Source organism: Hippopotamus amphibius, chromosome 4, assembly GCF_030028045.1.
Source record: "Hippopotamus amphibius kiboko isolate mHipAmp2 chromosome 4, mHipAmp2.hap2, whole genome shotgun sequence".
NCBI lineage: Eukaryota > Metazoa > Chordata > Mammalia > Artiodactyla > Hippopotamidae > Hippopotamus > Hippopotamus amphibius.
This window is the reverse complement of record NC_080189.1, coordinates 161,399,014-161,418,784: the sequence shown is the minus strand read 5'-3', so window position 1 is coordinate 161,418,784 and position 19,771 is coordinate 161,399,014. Positions and strand designations below refer to the sequence as shown.

Below are 19,771 nucleotides of genomic sequence, written 5' to 3'. Positions count from 1 at the left end.
TTGCAGATGACATAGCAGGTGTCCCTTCCTGATTTTGTCTGCTAAGCTATTTACCATAGACTTCATGATCTTATCTGAATTTTATAGAGAAAACACTTTTGAAACTAAGTGCAATGTGAATGTTAGCAATTATTCTCATTCTTCTGGCTCCCATTCAAACTACCTTAAATTGTGACACCTGAAATCACAGGTGGGCCTTCTATGCTATCCTGACCAATTCAAAGTATAAGAGGAAACTCATACCCCAAACTCCAAGTGTCAGCATCTAAACTAACTCAAAAGAAAAAAAAAAATGTGTTAGAGCCGCCTAATGACAGGGATGCTCGATGAATTCCTGTAGGTTCCCTAGGAAGCATCTCAGGAAGGGTTCTTTGCCCTCTGGAGGATGTATGCACAGGAGTCACATGGAGGTCTGACCAGGGGTGTCTTGCGGGTTCCTTGATACCGGTTCCTCCACCTGGTCTTCCCCTTCCTGCAGCTGGACGTTAGATGAAGCTGCATCTCACCCACGCCTTCCTCGCAGACCCCACTGTCTCTCCTCCTGAACAGTGAGGGGATGGGATAAGAAAGCAGCGTCCACCCTGCCCTCCCTAGACAGGAAACCATCATCTTCCTTCCCTTCCACAGGTGTGGACAGTGAGGATGATCCAGGCCGAGGAGATCTGGGGCGACTGAAGAAGAAGAAGGAACACAGCCCTCATCTAATCCTCATGATGATTCCCCCAGACCGGCTAGACAACCCAGGCCAGGGGGGTCAGAGGAAGAAGCGGGCCTTGGACACCAATTACTGCTTCCGGTACGCCTGGGCCTACTCAGGACCCATGGACTCCTGAGACAACGCTGACTGCACGCCTTCTGCGGGTCAGGCCCCAGGCCTGAGCCACACCCAACTGAGGGTCCCTGATGCTTTTCGCAAACATCTCTGGGAATGGAGATTTAGAACCTCTTACAAATCTCTGTTTTTCTGGGAGCCCCACTGTTTCTCTGTAGCCCAGCCCTGCAAGGGTCTGGACAAAGTAAAGGAGAGTGTGGCTAAAATGGTTTTAGTGACACTAAAACCATAGAGGCTTGGCCTCTCTATGGTTTTCATGCTTTGAAATACTTGCAGGGTATGTTTGTGTGGTGGGGGGATTAATGCAGAGATTTCCATTAAAGAAGGGCTCAGTTCCCTATGAAGGCTCCAAGGATGCTACTGGATGAGGGAAAATAGGACAGTCTCCGTTTGCAGTGGGTAATTTAAGCTAGAGAAATTATGAACTAATTTGGAAATAGTTGGGTAGCCACTGTAAAGAGATTAAAAAAGAGCATGTTCTCTTACTTTGGAATAGTTTAGTGTCTCATTTATTAGGGAGGGGGATAAAAAAGCACACACAGCAATTACTAAAAGGTAGAAAATGACCACATCCATGAGAAGGTCTGAAAGACAGAGTACTTTAACAATTTGGAACAAGGAGCTCATCTATGGATGCAGGAAAGGCTTTGGAAGGGTGTGGAATTTTAGATGAGTCTTCAAGGATGAGTGAGGCTTGGGTATGTAGGGATATGGGAGGAGGAAGCACTTCCAGTAAAGGCAGGCACATGAATGAGTCAGTCTGGCTGGAGAGGAGGATGTCTGAGTGGAGCTGGGGAGAATGAATTGGGAAATTTTTAGGTCTAAAGCCATGTCTTCTGAGGAACAACGGAATGAACTGGGGATGCTGAGCTTGAGGAAAAGAAGGTATAGGAAAGGCAGTGTGGTTGCCTCCAACTGAAGGCTGGCATGTAGATTTGTTCTGTGTGGCTCTCAGTCAGTTAGGAATAGATGTTCTTGCCTGCAAGTGACAGTGGCTTAAACCACAGGGGATTTCCTATTCACAAGAAGCAGGCAGCAGCAGGCCGAGGGTTGGTCTGGCTGCTTACTTATGCCGTTGAGGACACAGGCTTTCTCTCTCTCCAGTCTGCCATGCTCAGTATGTTGGCTTTTCATCCCCTTGCTTATGGTCACAGTGACTGCTAGAGCTTCAGGCGTCCTGTCCATGCTCAAGAGGAGGAGGGGAGGAGCAGAACCAGCAGCTTTCCTCTTCTATCTGTGACTTTTGTAAAGAATCAGATATCTTTGCCAGAATTTGCCCTTGCCCAGTGCCTACTTCTGCTTATGTCTGGTTGGTCATTGCTGGGCTACATGACCATCCCCACCTGCAAGGGAGGCCAGGAAGACAAGTATCTGGTGTCCCAGACCGTAATGGAAGTTTTCAAGAGAGAAGGCGGGGGGCGGGTAGTAATGGCTCTTGAGTAGATAAACAAGGATGTCTGCTACAGTTCACTCTCAGAACCCACAAGAAGCCAGATTGTGGCCAATAGCTGCCTTTGGAAGTAGCAAGTTCTAGGTCTCAGCCGGTACTGAAGTACAGGCTAGACGCCCACTTGGCAAAGGGGTATTGCCAGATGGATTTCTGCAGGCAACAGAATTGAGGTGGCCTGATAATCACATCTGGGGTAACCTAGGAATCATGAGTTTAATAGAAGGATATGTCTCGTTTTGATTCAGTAGCCTCTAGATTTAGACTAAGCAGTCACTTAGTACAGTATATAAGTGCATGAGCTTAGGGTTCATTTCTGGTTGGGTGCACATTAGGGAGGCAACAGTAAAACCAACCTCAACAAAGTTGAATTGGCTAACATTCAGTACTTGGTTTTATGTGGAACACTTCATGTCTTTGTTTTGATTCGTGCTGTAAAAGCAGCAGGCCATTTTTGCCTTTTTCCTCTTCTTCATACATTATCTATGTATGTATGTATCTATGCCTACTATGTCCTTGGGATTCTGGTCTTCAATAGAGGAAAATTCCTTTATATATACTTAATACAGCTCAATGCACTTGAACCTGGGATTTCACTGATTAGAGCCACCTCTTATGATGACCAGTCCCTCTTGTGAAGGGCTCGAAGTGCAAATGTGAGGGCCATTTGTGAAGTTTTTATATTGGTGATTTCCTTTTAGGTTCCTTTTAAAATAATTGTTGTTGTTGTTGTAGCAATTTGGAGGAGAACTGCTGTGTGCGCCCTCTCTACATTGACTTCCGACAGGATCTGGGCTGGAAATGGGTCCATGAACCTAAGGGCTACTATGCCAACTTCTGCTCGGGCCCTTGCCCATACCTCCGCAGCGCAGACACAACCCACAGCTCGGTATGGAACACGGTCATGCCATGTGGGGTGGTGGGGCTGAGCCAAGCAGGCCACTTGTTAAAAAGGATGCATGAAGGGCTGCATGTTGAATGAGCGGATGATGACTTGGGGTGTAAAATCCCTTTGGTGATGGTTCTGATCTTGACACTCTGGCCCCACTCTAGTGGGCCACATTCTACCCTTTAAAATTTCTTCCGTAGTTTCAACCGGACTTTTAAGCTGCTTTGTCTATTTGCTTTTGTGCTATGGAAATTAATTAGCTGTCACATGCCACCTCCTATGTCAGAGATGCACACGGCTGGCAGGGAATGTTGGGGCCGAAAGGGTTCTATCATCTAATGGTTCTGGCCTCTTGAACGTAGAAGTTATTTTAAAAGATAATGTAAAGCACATAGAGGAAGCCAATATGAAACAAAAGGAAGACAAGGGAAAGAGAGGGAAGTCCACAACTGAAGCTAGCTTGTCTTTCTCTCAAGAGGAATCGGAGATAGGGCAGTAACTTGGGAAGCATGTTTCCTCCTAGCTCCTTGTTACTGCATCCTGTCTGGAGCCCTATCCTCTGGCAATGTTTAGTGAGGACAGTTCTCACCAAAGTGACCAGTTACAGCTGGGAGGAACCAACATAGGGATGTTTCTTCACAGCCAAGGGAATTTCACAATCAATTCCAAGTCCCCAAGTTATGGGGGTTATGCTTAAACCGACAGCGCTCAGGCAAACGCCATGTGCTGCATCCTGTGTGGACGGATGGTAACCCTCCACTCACCCAAATTGGGTTCCGCCAGTTCCTCTAAAGTAGCATCAGTGGCCCCTCTACCAAGTGCTCAGTCTCTGGAGTAACCCCTAGACCTTGTAGAGTCCCTGGGCCCCCAGCCTGAGGTTCGGCTCTCCAACCTCACAATGATGCCTCCCTCCTCAGGTGCTGGGACTGTACAACACCCTGAACCCTGAAGCCTCGGCCTCCCCTTGCTGCGTGCCCCAGGACTTGGAGCCCCTGACCATCCTGTACTATGTCGGGAGGACCGCCAAGGTGGAGCAGCTCTCTAACATGGTGGTAAAGTCCTGCAAGTGCAGCTGAGGCCGCCTGCTACAGACAGAGAGGAGGGATTGCCACTGCCTGCCTGCCTGCTCCTCGGGAAACACAAGAGCAATGGACCTCACCTCGAGGCCTGGAGCCCACAACCTTCAGCTCCAGGCAGATGGCTGAGATGGGGGTTCCCTTTTGGAACATTTCTTTCTTGCTGGCTCTGAGAATCACTGTAGTAAAGAAAGTGTGGGTCTGATTAGAGGAAGGTTGAACTCTTCAGAACATGTGGATTTTCTATGTTGTAGACAGAGGTGGTGGGGATGAAGGAGGAGGGATGGCAAGTCGACACGTCGCAGGGCTGTGGGATTTGGGATACCCGAGGGAGGAGGAAGGGCAGAGAATGGCCGGCACAGGGCCAGACTGGAAGCCACTTGGAGCTGAGGTCCGATTGCTCATCCATCGCTGCCCAGTGTCTGCTCGAGGGTATGTGGACTACGTCACACGAGGCAAGCGTGTTTCTTCAGGCAGGTTCCCAAGACAAAGTCCCAGAGTTGTATCTCGTACTTACCTGGGATCATGGACAAATCTGTTAGTTTTGCAAATTGTTTCCTGGACATCAATCAGCATCAAGGATCATTACGGGGGGGAGGGAAATCCAGGTAATGTAGTTCCCGGGCCATCGACTATATTGGGCCCTATATGGATATGCAGAACTCAGAAGCAGAGGGTGGGAATGAACCCTCTCCGGTCTGCCCCTTGGGTTCCCCCTCTCGCCTTCTTCCTCGATCGTATTTCTCTTGGACATTTGGCTAGACACCTTCCAGGTCAGGCGCACATCTCTGGATTTGGGGTCTCTGCAGCCTTGGGGCATTATGGGTTTCCCCTGCTGACCCCCGAGACCCTGTGCTCATCTGGTGTTCCTGGAAGCAGGTGCTACAATGTGTGAGGCATGCGGGGAAGCTGCACACGTGCCACACAATGACTTGGCCCCAGACGCATAGACTGAGGTATAAAGACGAATACAAATATTACTCTCAAAATCTTTGTATAAATAAATATTTTTGGGGAGTCTTGGATCATTTCATCTTCTGGAAGATTGTTTCTAAACAATAAAAGCCTTATTCTAAGGTGTACGTCTGACTCAGTAAGTATCCTTAATTACCCTCTTCTTAATTCCATGTCCACATGTAACGATCAGAGGTAACTGGAATCCGGGGCCGAGAACCTCAAGCACTGAAATGCGGCTGAGCGGGAATTCCCCGGCCAGTGGCGCACGGCACTCCTCTCTGCCATCTGAGAGCGCTGCGCTGCTGTTTGTGTTCCCTCCCGCCTTGGATCCATCATCCTCAGACACGCAGAGGCAGTGGCTCAGTTCTGCAGTAAGCATATGAATGTGACCTCCGTTTAATTGTGATTTTGCATATGGAAATGTGTTGGTTTGTACATTCACTGTAAATTCAGTTGAGAATTAGAGATATTGTCTGTGGCAAATGGACTAAGAATATGAGGCTAATTCTGTTATCAGGCTGAGCCTGAAAGAACTCACCAGGGCCTCCTTTTCAGAGGATGGGCCTCCTGTCAGGCATTTGGGAATGGGAGAGGGCAAGAAAAGCGCAACCCCATAGTTCTCTCATGAGGTCATAGATGCCAGAGCAATGCAGCATCCGACTGCGGTTTCACGTCCACCTGAAGCAACCATCTGCAATAAGTGAGGAAGCATCTAGCAGCTCCTGAAAAACATTTTCCTCTACTGAAATTACTTTACCACTGGTAAAAAGAGTCTATCTGAAACTACAACTTGTAGGTTGAAGGACGTGTACAATATGTTCATGCCTCTGTGTGTGTGTGTGTGTGTGTGTGTGTGTGTGTGTGTGTGCGCGCGCGCGCGCACACGCGCGCGCGTGTACCTTGCTCCTTCTGGATCTGTCCCAAATTAAACTCCTGAATTTGGTCACAAAGACTCTTTTCCTGCTCCATCTATGCCCAGCCAATTCTAAGGGCTCCTCTCTCAGACTTCACCCATTTATTTCCACTCTATTTCAGGAGCTATGTCCCTGTTGTAAAGTCATAGCTGGTGGAACTGTGCTCTATCTTATCCAAGGGAGCCGATGGGTCTGAAGAGGGGATGCGGCATGCCTAGCTCTTCAGCCATAGCCACAGCCAGCCCAAATTTCAGAGTCTATTCATTGATGGCAGTCCTTCTCAAATTTCAGCGGGCAGAAGAAATCACTCAAGTGCCTATTTAAAATGTACAATTTCAGGCTGCAGCTGTAGAGGTGTCTTTAGGACTGGGATAGGTCCAGCCTACCTAAAAACTGTATTCTGAGAAACACTGCCTTATACCTGAAATCACTGGTTCTTGAGGCTTAAATAACAAAGAGGGAAATTATCTTATGGGCCCTAGAATAAACCTCCCCTGCTTTTTTTTGGCCACACTGTGCAGCACGCGGGATCTTAGTTCCCTGACCAGGGATCAACCTCAGCCCCTCTACAGTGGAAGCATGGAGTTTAACCACTGGACCACCAGGGATGTTCCAAACCCTCCTTTTTATCCAACCTCATCAGATATCACTAGAATGTTGGCCTGTGTGTTCATCCTAATGAATTGAGGCAACGAGCAGTGCACTATTCCTGAAGTATCCCAAAGAAAACAGACCCACTGCGATTCCAAATCGTCTATTTAGAGCTCTCCTCTTATCTTAGCTGATACAAATATGGGCAGGGGTCTGAAGCCCAGCCTCCCCATTCCACACGTCACTTACAGGCACGATAGACACAAACCATTTGCCTGTCCATCTTTAAAAGTACGTGCCTGATTTGGGGAAGGGTAAGGAGGGACACTGCTGTTGGAGGAAGGATCATATAATTTGCTTGGTTTATTACTGTGAGAAGTCCAATACCAACAATAATGACATTACAGTACTTGGGTAAGTGAAGGAAGAGATCTGGAGTCTGGTCTCACACCTGATGGGCACATGGTGAATGCAGTAAGAAATTAGCATGAGGACTCAATTCTGATGGTTACCTAGGGCAATTCCAAACACTCTAAAATTTGGTCTAAAAGTTCTTTAACTGGGCTCATACCCTCATGCTTTTTTACAAGAACTGTATGGTGAGTCTCCCCAAACACCTTGTTTCCCAATTCTACACATAAGCAGGGGACTATGAAGGAACTCTAATTTGTCTACTAACCAATTCAGAACCAAATTAGCAAAACAGTTAAGATGGTCCTCAAACTACTAACCAGAAGTCGCAGGAACATCTGGAATGCATTCTCTCTTCTCTCCTACAACTGATAGACTTCATCCCTCACAAGCAAAACAGAATGCTTCTATGTGCTCAAAGCTGTTTTCATTCACCAAGAAGGCAACAGAGCCCTTCTTCTGTCTTTTTGGGTGTCCTTCTTCTTTCAGGATTTCGATGCTGAATCTATAGCACTTTGTTGTTGAAACCCCAGATGCTGGATCCTCCCCCAATAACTCCCTGAGGCAGCTTAAGTCAACCTTCAGTGGGCTTTGCAGCCACCTCTCAACCTTTTCTCCAGTGGAGGCCAGAGAGAGGACCTAGTACAGATGAGGAAGCTAGAGAGCAGAGGTTAAGCAGAAAGCAACCAAGGGGCTGAGCTGCATCATTCTGATGAACTGTTTAGGTAAACATTGTGCAATGGGATACAGATTCACGTGCCCCTGGAGGACCCGCCTGCTGTGGTCTGATAATGGAGACATTTGCATGCATCAGTCTCCCAGGTGCTGGAGCTGTCCCTGGGGAAGAGTCTGGATCCACCATCTGTTGAAACCAAATATAAGAATAAAACATCTCTTTATAGCTCACATCTCTTAACTGAAGTTTAAAAAATTGCCCAGCAATGAAATAAAATGAGAAGTTGGTCCTATTTCAGTCTTGTTTGTGAATACTGATTGTTGGGAAATTAGTAAATGGAAAAAAAGAAAATAAAAATAGACTTACTTTATTAATTTTAGAAATCAGTAATTCCAAAGGGTGCCTTTACCACGGCTCATGTAGTCAGTAGCACACCGGCTCTTCTTCACTCTCTGGGGAACTTGTGATGTAGGCTCCCCCTTTCCCCCAAACCCTCTAGAAAGGGAAGAACAACTTTGGTAGATAATGCTGTTGGGATTTTAGGCTTGTAGGAGGTAAAGCTTAATACTGCAATCTGGAAAAGAAGAGGAAGCAAAATGCAAATAGCCAAAGAGCCTCTTTTATATCATTTCTGTGTGGTAGCAGGAGAGGAGAGGGACAGAGAAGACCTAAGCAGGTGGGGGAGGGGGCAAAAGGGGTAAAAGATACACGTGTGCTCTGATGGGGTATATATCACGTCCGCTGAATGTCCCCACTGCCAAGTTCCATCGAAACCCAGCTGATATGTTTTCCTGTCGTCTCAGGAAAAGTCTGGATTGGCTGATAGGCAACAATCTGCTGCCACTTCTGTTGGGAGGCTTTGGGGACTGAAATAGCAAAAAAATACTCTGGACCCCTTGCGGCGCTGGTGGATGCTTCACTGGAGTCACGCACCCAGAAGAAGTGGAGTAGTGAACAGGTTCCTCCTTTGTGCGTCTGTGCTTCATCTTTTACTGCGAGCAGGATCTGAAAAAGAGAAGTCAATCGCTGAGTGTCTGAAATGAGCACGTGGGGTTTTACTAACCTACAGGAATGTTCGGATTAGCTAGCATTACTGAAGAATAAAGTGGCTGTGGCCCAAATAAATGAAGATCACTTTGAAGTAGAAAACTATTAATTAATTTTAACTACTTTTGTTGGAAACCATTCTAAAACACTCCCAGAATGCTGCTGCTTCTTTTTTGTGTAGTTTTGTTAGTTTCTCCCGCCCCACCATAAGAAGATTTTATCCCTTTTGCTTCCTAAATAAAAAGATGCTAAATAAGTTAACCTTTTCTAGAAACTCAGAGTCAGCATTATTCACATTCAGTATTGAACTGCATGGAAAAACTGCTCTATGTACACTCCAGAGTTTGTCTAAATCTTCCCTCCATGTCAGCTTATCAGATAACACTCTGCCTTGTACCCCCTGATGCCACCCGCAAAATATACACCTATACTCCGCCATCCAGTTTAAGAAAAGGAACACTACTATTACCCCAAATGCCCTGTGAGACCCTCCCAATTCTTTCTTATTCCCACTATCTTGAATTTGGGGTTTATCCTTCCCTTGTTTGCTTTTAAAAAACAGCTTTATTTACTACATATATTTATATCCCTAAACATTTTATTTTAGTTTTATGTGGTTGAATTTTACAATGCTATTTTATTATGTGACTATTCTTATATGTGATCTCAGCACACAACTGAAGAATTTCTTTAGATAAACACTTAGGAGTGGAATTGTTGGGTCAACCCTCTAAAAATAATGCCAGATTATTTTCCAAAGCGGTTGTACCAATTCCTACCCCCTCTGCCAGTGGGTAAGCTTCCCTCTCACCCCAACCTCCTCTATGTGTGGAGAAGGGGTATTGCCTGAGTTTAAAATTTTTGTGAATCAAGAGTGATTAGGAATGAGGTTGAGCATCTTTTTAAGCATCTTACATATATACATGTTTTTCCTTCTGCAAAATTCCTGGACATGCCTTTTGCTTATTTTCCTATTGAGTTGTTGCTTCTTGATGTTTTTAAACAGCTCTATTGAAATATAATTTCATACCACTCAATTTACCCATTTAATGTGTAAAATCCAGTGGCTTTTAGTATATTTAGAGTGCATCCATCACCAAATCAAGTCAAGAACATTTTCACTGAAAGGAAATGAAAACCCACATCTCAGCCATCACCCCATACATCTCATCCTGCCAGCCCTAGGCAACCACTAATCTACTTTCTGTCTCTATAGATTTGCCTATTCTGGACATTGCATATTAAGTGGAATCATATAATATGTGGTCCTTTGTATCTGGCTTCTTTCACTTAGCATAATGTTTTCAAGGGTCATCTACATTGTAAGCATCAGTACTCTATTCCTTTTAATGGCTGAATAATACTCTATTGTGTATATATACTATATTTATTTATCCACTCACCAGTTGATGGGTGTTTGGGCTCTTCCCACCTCTTGGATATTATTAATAACGCTGCTATAAACATTCAAGTCTAAGTTTTTGTTTGGACATATGTCTTCATTTCTATTAGGTTATATACGTAACAGTGGAATTGCTGGGTTATATGGTAACTATGTTTAATGGTTTGAGGACCTGCCAAACTGTTTTCCAAAGCAGTTGCATCATTTTGCATTTCCACAAGCAGAGTATGAAGTTTCCAATTTCTCCACATCCTCATCAACACTTGTTTTTTTTGAACATCGCCATCTTGGCGGGTATGAAGTGGTATTCTGCTGTGGTTGTGATTTGCATTTCCCTAGTAGCTAATGCTGTTGAGAATGTTTTCATGTGCTAATTGGCACTGTATATCTTCTGTGGAGAAATGCCTTGTTCGGATCCTTTGCCCATTTAAAAAACTGAGCTGTCTTTTCAATTATTGAGTTGTAAGACTCCTCTACATATTCTAGATACAAATCCCTTATTACATACATAATTTGCAAACCCCATTCTGTGCGTTGTCATTTCATTTTGACAGTGTCCTCTGAAGCACAGAATTTAAGAATTTTGATGATGTCCAATTTGCCTATTTTTTCTTTCGTTGCTTATGCTTTTGATGTCGTATCTAAGAAACTATTTATTGATTTTTAAAGGTCTTTGCTTAATACCTGGATACTAATTTTTGGAAGGTGTGTTACAAACACCCTCACCAAGTTTGTGACTTGTTTCTTCAATCTCTTTAGGGTGTCTTTTCTTTTAGAGGTTGTTTCATCATTTATTAATTTATAAGGAAAGTCCTAATCAGAGATAAAAATTAGATTCCATTTAGATATACATTTAACAAGTGACCTTTTCAGAAAATGATTTTATTTTTAAATGTTAAGATTTCCAGAAAATCCAGGGCAGTCACCATAAAAAAGATTTCTTTAAAAAACTTTTTAAAATAAAAAATTTCAAACATACACACAAGCTAGAATAGTATGACACCTTGCTGTTCCCATCCTCTAGCTTCGATAATTATCAACATCCTACCATTCTTGTTTCATCTCTCTCCCCATGCTTTTTCTCCTGGAATACTTCAAAGAAAACTCAAGATAACACATCATATCACTCATAAATACTTTATCATGTATTTCTAATAGATAAGGACTTAAGGATAAAAGGAAAACAAAGCCAAACCCTCACAACATCTTTATAATGTTTTAGAAGTTCTTAATTTAAACAGTCAAATTTGATCAGTTTTCATCTTTCTAGTCTGTACTTTTTGAGTCTAATTTAAGAAATCTTTTCCCTACATTGTAGTCATAATATATTGTCCTATACTGTTTTATAAAATATTAACACTTTTGCCTTTTGTATTTAAGTTTTTAATCCAAACTAAAATTGTATAGAGTATGAAGCACAGATTTACTTTCATTTTTTCCCACATAATAACTAATTTTTCTAGTATTATTTATTGAAAAATCCACCCTTTCCTCCTTTAACTGCAATACCTCTTTGCCATAAGCTGTTTCCATACAGAAGACCAGTTTTCTGTGCCAATACCACACTCTCTTAGTTACTTTACCTTGATAATAATCTTGACAATAATTTCAGAATCAACTTAAGTTTAAAAAAAAATGAACAACTAATATCCTCTCCAATCTATAGATCAATTTTGGGATGAACTGACATCTTACCAAACTGAATTTTAATCTATGAACATATATCTTTCTCTCCATCAATTGGTTTTTTTAAAGTGACTCTCCATAGGGTTTTATAATTTTTTAAATATTAAGTTTTACATTATCTCTTGTTAGATTTTTCCCTAGGTACATTATATATTTTGATGATTATAACTTTGATACAAAGGGTATCTTTTCTACAATCACATGCTCTACCTGTTTGTTGCTGATGTACAGAAATGTAATTGATTTTGGAAAACTCTTATAAAGCTAATAATTTGCTTGAACATTCGTCTTGGGTTTCCAATCAGACAAATACATTATGTAAGAATAATGGAAGCTTTGTTTCTTCCTTTCTGATTCTTAGGTCATTTCTTTTCCTTGTTCTACTTTACTGATTAGGACTTTCAGTACAAAACTCAATAGAAGTGACATGTTCCCTCATTTTACTCTGCATCTTAAAGAGAATATTTTCAAGGTTTCCCAACTAATAACATGATAGTCACTGTTGATTTTTTTGTAGAGATACTCTATCATTAGGTTCCCTTCTGTTCTTAGTTAGCTAGGAATGTTTTTAAAGTCACAAGGGTACTGAATTAATCAAATGCTCATTGTGTGTGCATTGAGAAGAGCATATGATTTTTTTCCCTTTAACTTGTTACTGCAAAAAACTACATTAGTCAATTTTTAAATATTACACAATCCTTGAATCTCTGGGATGGACCTAACTTGATCATGATGTCTTTTTTTAGCATTGCTGGGCTCGGTTTGCTCACGTTCTATTCAGACTTTTTTTGCATTTATATCCACAATTAAGATCTTATAATTTTAGAACTTTTGTAGGGGGGACTGTCTTTGTTAGGATTTGACATTAAGATGATAATAAGAGTTAGGAAGTATTCCCTCTTTTCCTCTACTCCAGAACAGTCTGTAGAAGATTGGTACATCTGATCCTTGGATGTCCAGTAAAACCATAAAAGCCTGCTGTTGAATCTGCGGGAAGACTTGTTCTTGCTTCAATTTCCTGATAATTAAAAGAATATTTGGGCTTTATATTTCTTCTTGAGTAAACTTTTGTAAGCTAAATACTAAAATTGAATCCATCTCCCCAAAGTTTAAAAAAATGTATCAAAATAAGGTTATTCATAGTAACTTTTTACCATCTGTTTAATCTCTGAAGGATGTATAATAATGTCCCTATTGGTTCCTCATAAACATATGCTTATTTTCTATTTTATTAATTTCCTCTTTTATTGTCATTATCTTTGAATTTATGTTGTTCTTTTTTTTAACTTCTTAAGTCAGATACTTAGCACATTAACTTTCAGCCTCTCCCCTTTCCCTAGTACTGTATAAATCTTCCTTTAATATTGCTTTTTAATATTCCTCAGGTTTTGATACACAGTATTTTCTAATTATGATTTTTTTGATGATTTGATGCTTTCTTAATTTCTAAACACATGAGGATTTTCCAGCTATCTTTTTCTTATGGCATTGTGACCAGGGAATATGGTCTTTGAAATGTGATTTAAGGCCCACTACATAGTTTCTACACATACTCCATGGACACTTGCAAAGAATGTGTATTATGCACTTAGCGTGATACTCTATACATATCTATTAGATCAAGTCTGTTAACTGTGTGGTTCAAATTTCCTAAAACGTTTTTAAGATTTTCAGACTACTTGATCTACCAATTACTGAGTTACATTAAAACGTTCCATTATGAGGATGGATTTGTCTATTTCTCTTTGTGGTTTTGTTAATTTTTGCCCAATGTATTTTTTCATAAGTATGCACTATATTTGATTTTCAAAGGCAGTAAGTAGGGTGGGGGGGAATCGAGGGGGGGGCGTCAAGGAAGGGAGGGAATATGGGGATATGTGTATAAAAACAGTTGATTGAACCTGGTGTACCCCCCAAAAAAATAAAATAAAATAATAATTAAAAAAAAAAAAAAAAAAGAAAAAAAAAAAAACAAAGGCAGTAAGTATACTGGTTAAAATAAGCCAACAAGAAAAGGTTAAGCACTTTCCTGGTGAATCTTTAGAACTTTTAGCCATGATGTAGCGATCCTCTTTATTTCTTGGTATGCTTTTTGCCTTAAGATCTGTTTGTCTGATGACTATAGCTACATTCCCCTGGTATATCTTTCTCCGGCCTTTTCCTTTCATCCTTTTTATATGCTTATGTTTGAGACACATCTCTTTGAAACAGCCTTGGCTCGTGGGGTCCCTCACGATCTGGCCCCTCATTATCTCTCGAGGCCCATCTGTGCCCACTCTCTTCCTAGCTCCCTACACTGCAGCCCCGCTGTTCTGCTTGTCTTCCCCAGACACAGCAGCCATGATCCCCTTCAAGGCATGTGCTCGTGCTGTTCCCTCTGCCTGGAATTCCCTTCCCTTCATAACCACCGGCTCATTCCCTCCCCTCCTTCAGGTCTTCACTCGAATGACACTCTTCTTTTTTTTTTTTTTTTAAGAGTGTACAATTTGGTTTTTTTTTTTTCTTATTAGTAATGTATATATGGCAATCGCAATCTCCCAATTCATTCCCCCCCAACCCTCCCCGCTTTCCCCACTTGGTGTCCATATGTTTGTTCTCTACATCTGAATGACACTCTTCTTGACGACTGTTTAGAATAGTGGCTCTCCTTATTCTCTATCTCCTTTCATGGCTTTACTTTTTCTCTACAACACTCACCACTGTCTAATGTACTATTTGTGTGATACTTGGTTTGTTGTCTAACTCTCCCATTAGGGATTTTTGGTTGTTTTGTTCAGTGCTCTGTGCTGTGTGCCTAGTGCCCGACAGTAGCGTGTAGCATATAGTAGATGCTCAGTAAATATTTGTCCAATGATTCAGTCTTTGACTTTCACTGGAACATTTAGTCCACTCACATTTTTGTAATTACTAACATTTTTATTTATTTCTACAATCTTAAGTTGTGCTTTCTATTTGTTCTACTTTTTCTGTGTTTTCTTTTCATCCTTACAGATTTATTACTTCTCATTTCATTTCCTCTCCATTACTTTGGAAGTTTCACATTTCTAATCTTTTAGTAGTTACTCTATTCATTTTCACATTTGTATAAACTATGTAAACCTGAAGTTAATCAATATCTTCACCTTTTCATTGTACAATGTTAGGTTAGACTACTTTAACTCTAATCACACCCGCTGTTGACTTATATGATATTGATGTCAGATATTTTCATTTCCTCCCTCTCCATTTTAACCACACAAGAACGTAATTATCACTTCACTGGTTATTATGTTTACATTTGCCCATATTTTTACACGTTTTGCTCATAATTGCTCCTTGCATCTCAGACCTTTTTTCCGGTATCATCTTTCTCTACTTGAAATACATTCTTTAGATTCTTTCCTTTTGTGGAGGTTTGCCAGGGACAAATTTTTGGGGCTTTGTGCATTGAAAAGTGTCTTTATTTCATCTTTATCCTTGAAAGATATTTTTGCTTTAAGTACATTTCTGATTTGGTAATTGTTTCTTGTCACCAATGGCAAGATCACACTGTGTTTTGGTTTCTACTAGTGCTGTTGAGAAGCATGCAGTCAATCAAATTGGCATTCCTTTGGTAAGGCTTCTCTTCATTCTAGCTGCTTTTTTTTTTTAAATAAATAAATAAATAAATAAATTAATTAATTTTATTGGCTGTGTTGGGTCTTCGTTGCTGCACACAGGCTTTCTCTAGTTGCAGTGAGTGGGGGCTGCTCTTCATTGTGGTGCACGGGCTTCTCATTGTGGTGGCCTCTCTTGTTGCAGAGCATGGGCTCTAGGCATGTGGGCTTCAGTAGTTGCAGCACATGGGCTCAGTAGTTGTGGCTCACGGGCTCTAGAGCGCAAGCTCAATAGTTGTGGCGCACGGGCTTAGTTGCTCCGCAGCATGTGGTATCTTCCTGGGGCAGGGATAGAACCCGTGTCCCCTGCATTGGCAGGTGGATTCTTACCCACTGCGCCACCTAGGAAGTCCCCTCTCTAGCTGCTTTTAACATCTTTTTTTTTGGTCTTTGGCATTCTAAAGTTTTAGTATGGTGTGTCTAGGTGCAGATTTCTTGTGATTCACTGCAATTTGTGTATCTTTCATTAGCTCTGGAAAATTTTTAGCTGTTATTAGCTCTTCAAATATTGTCCCTGTCCCATTTTTCTTCCAGAACTCCAATTAGATGTCTATTAGGGCTTCTCACTTGGTTTTCTACCAATTTTTCTTTCTGTGCTACATCCCAGATAACTTCTTTAAATACATCTTCAGCTCATTAAATCTCTCTTCAGCTGGATCTAATCTGCAGTTAAGCTCATCTGTTGACTTTTAAAAATTTTTTTAAATTATTTACTTATTTATTTATTTATTGGGTGGGGGCTGTGTTGGGTCCTCATTGCTGTGTGCGGGCTTTCTCTAGTTGCAGTGAGCAGGGGATACTCTTTGTTGCGGTTCTCAGGCTCTAGAGCACAGGCTCAGTAGTTGTGGTGCATGGGCTTAGTTGCTCCAAGGCACGTGGGAGCTTCCCGGACCAGGGATCAAACCTGTGTCCCCTGCACTGGCAGGTGGATTCTTAACCACTGCGCCACCAGGGAAGTCCCATCCATTGATTTTTAAACTTTAATTTCTATATTTTTTCAATTCTGAAAGTGCTACTTAGTTCTTTTTCAAATATGCTTGGTCATAATTTTAATCTCTTGGTTTCAGTCATATTTTTACTTACTTTAAATTCTCTAAACATATGAGAAAGTTTTTTAAAAAAATTGAATGTCTGGTAATTTCAATATCTTAGTCTTTGCAGGGCTGATACTGTTACCTGTTATTTTTGCTGACTTTTGCTTATGGCGCTGTTTCCTTTTTTGTTTTGTAATTTTAAACTGTGATACCGCAGCTCTTAGAATATTACCTGTGGGAATTATTTGAGATTTGAATTAAAGGAGGATTTCTCCAGAAAAAATACGTATTTAATTCTACTGGGTGCCTGGGGCCACCACTATCTTAGGACCACCTTAAATGAAATTCTCAGTTTGAAGTTTTTTGGAGCACCTAGGGAATGTGAATTCATGCCCAAGCTTACATGAGGGCCAGTTTGTGGTTATAAATGATCAGGGGAGAGTCCCCTACTCCATCTCACTCACCACCAAGGTTCAGGACAGGCAATTTCTTTCAGTGCCTGAGCAGGTGGAGGTCAAGTGGGAGGGAGGTTTATTTCTGGTTAACCTTCACATGGAGAATACAGCCTTTTGGGGTCCCATCTTTATGTGAAAGGTTTCCAGTTAGACTTTCACCTTGAGATTTGTTCCTTACATCTGCCATAATTCTGGACTAGAGCTGTTTTAATCGCTATTCCTGCCTGGTGGCCCAGTGCTGGGGTAATTAGGGCAGGAAGGGTACAAAGAATGATGTTACTGCACCTCCCCCCTCACTGCCTCTGTGACCATGATCAGAGCCCAGCTCTTTTTTGTAGGACTTTAAAAAACCAGCCATTGAAGTTATCCCATCTTCTTTTTAGCTTTGATGTCCCAGCGTGGGATTTCTTTCTTGTTTTTTGGTCAAATGCCTATGGATCATACTGTCTATTTACACACTCACTTGGCATTTATCAAATAAATGGTTACATCTTACTAGGTTAGTTCTAAAGTCAGTAAGCAACATAAACATAAAATCAGGATTACTTCTGAAAATCTTAAAGCACCTGTAAAATACATTATACTTGTTTGGCAACTATCAGAGTCCAACAAACCCAACTTTTCTTCCAGCCTAGCACCAGATTCAAGTAGTAACTGCCTTGTGTTACTTTAACATAGCGAATAAAAATATTTTCAAACACGGATTGACATCTGCCAAGGGAAAATACACCATGAGAGGCCCCTAGGAGTGGAGAAGGCACAGCAGGTTCACACTCCATGTTCACTTCAAGGCATACGTTCCCTGAGCAGAATGTCGACAGACTTTCCTAAATTACCTAAAACACTGTTTCTTAAACTTTTTTTTTTTTTGGGTGGGGAGAGGGATGTGGGTGGGGTGGGGGGAAGGGACTGTGTCTTGCACATGTCCCTCATGTACCCTGCTACACTCTTTTCAGGGCAGACACCATGTCTTAAAAACCTTGACATGACCCGAGCTCCTAGCATTTTGCTGTGTAAATATTTATGGGGACTGCTTGGTAAATATTCCACTGGCTGCTGTGGAAATGATGAGTAGCACAGCAGTGCTCCTGATGTGAAGTAAAAGACTTGCAACTAACAATACAACCTGTGCTCTGCAAACAGCAAAAGGCCTGGTGTGATAAGCAGTGGCCCAGCGCCCTACCACTCATCGGGGCTGAAGGAGAGGATTGGACAATGAGATCGTCCAATCATGGCTTTTGTTTAGAAAAGACAGAAATTCATCATGACTTCCATTCCAATAAAGAAGGTCCAGACCTCAAACAACATGAACATAAAACTGGAGTTATTTTTCTCCCTCCAAGGTCTGAAGTGATTAAGAGAAATAAAATTCAATTAATTTTAAAAATTACCTAAATGCAAAGACTTTCAAAATTGTGCCTGAGATGTGTTCCTAAGGTCTTTCCAACTGATCTGGGTGGCCCTGGTAGTACACTCTGGCAGCATTCTGGTTTGGTAAGAAAGAGAGTGAATGAATCACTTTATTTATATCCTGAGTGACATTAGGAGAAAGGGACAGCTGGGGAGTGAGGGCCAACCTGCTGGCCCCTCACCTTCCTGGGCACAGCTCTAGTATGCAGGAATGAACAACACAGGCACAAGAGCATCAGATCCATTTCATGAAACCCTGCCTGGGTGACACAAAGGCACCAGGCACAGCTGCAAAGGGTTTGTTCAGAGCAAAGGCAGCCCTCGAGTGACACTGAAATGCAGTCACATGGGAGAAGGAAGCTGACTGACCACAGCAGCACCATCAAGCTCCCATGCCCTCCCAGAAATGCTTCCGAATTTCTAATGAAAAATACAGGCACTTGGTATAACTCTTTGATGCCAAAACCAACATGGGCTCAAGTGTCCATCCATGGGGGAGATTTACTTTGTACTTGCAAATGAGTATTGAACAGTTTTAATAAAATGCCATTTTAAGAATTGTACTATAAAGAACTAAAGTCATGTAGACAATAAGCCTAATTCTCCTAAGAAAATTCTACCGAACTAATTTCCAGAAGTATATTTAATTCTTATAAACCTGTAAAAACTATACTAGCCTTATTCTGGTTCATTGTCTTATTACAGCAAACCCTAACATGAGCATGATAAAGTTGCAGTATGGAGTAGAAAGATATAAATCTATTTGAATGACTTTCAGACGTCACTCAGTGAAAACTACATTCAGATAGCAAGTATCTTAAGTGCAGACCATTTAACATATTTGCACAGAGTGTTTTTTTTTTTTGCATAAGAGTATTTAATAACTTCCCTTTTTTGAAAATTTAAAAACTGCAAGACTGATCTAAATCAAAGTCCTTGGGATCTAATTCTATGATCTATCTACGTCTACCTAGTTTTGAATTATAATCCACTTAAGTATATCTGAGATATACATATATTTATATACATACTTACATGTTTTTATATGTTTATATATAATGTTTCTATATAATATACCTGTAAATAAATCTGGATTTATAAAATGAATCACTAAATCGTTAAAAGGGAAATGATTTATTTCACAAAAAGTTTCTTTACTTTCTTAAAAAAAATTAATTTCTTATGCAAATCAAAACTACCATGAGGTACCACCTAACACTGGTCAGAATGGCCATCACTAAAAAAAACCTACAAATAATAAATGCTGGAGAGGGTATGGAGAAAAGGGAACCCTCCTACACTGTTGGTA

General features: G+C 41.3%; 2 protein-coding genes across 14 annotated transcripts in view; one reads left to right on the top strand and one right to left on the bottom strand.

The window, feature by feature from the left end:
- The window catches only part of TGFB3 (transforming growth factor beta 3), a 28,018-nt gene extending 22,692 nt beyond the window's left edge, over window positions 1-5,326 (top strand). The window contains exons 6-8 of the mRNA XM_057732762.1: window positions 628-796; window positions 3,015-3,168; window positions 4,086-5,326. Of these exons, the coding sequence (XP_057588745.1) occupies window positions 628-796; window positions 3,015-3,168; window positions 4,086-4,244 (482 nt within the window). The 3' untranslated portion in view covers window positions 4,245-5,326. The remainder of the gene's footprint in view (window positions 1-627; window positions 797-3,014; window positions 3,169-4,085) is intronic.
- Window positions 4,665-19,771, bottom strand: part of TTLL5 (tubulin tyrosine ligase like 5) — a 283,931-nt gene continuing 268,824 nt past the window's right edge. For 10 of the 13 annotated variants that reach the window (XM_057732746.1, XM_057732755.1, XM_057732758.1 and 7 more), the window contains 2 exons: window positions 8,160-8,798; window positions 7,047-7,979 (listed from right to left, as the gene is read on the bottom strand). In XM_057732746.1, the coding sequence (XP_057588729.1) occupies window positions 8,776-8,798 (23 nt within the window). In that variant the 3' untranslated portion in view covers window positions 7,047-7,979; window positions 8,160-8,775. Of the gene's footprint in view, window positions 4,762-5,355; window positions 5,568-5,739; window positions 5,924-7,046; window positions 7,980-8,159; window positions 8,799-19,771 lie in introns of those variants that run through there. The other 3 variants (XM_057732748.1, XM_057732753.1, XM_057732754.1) reach the window with 3 other exon arrangements.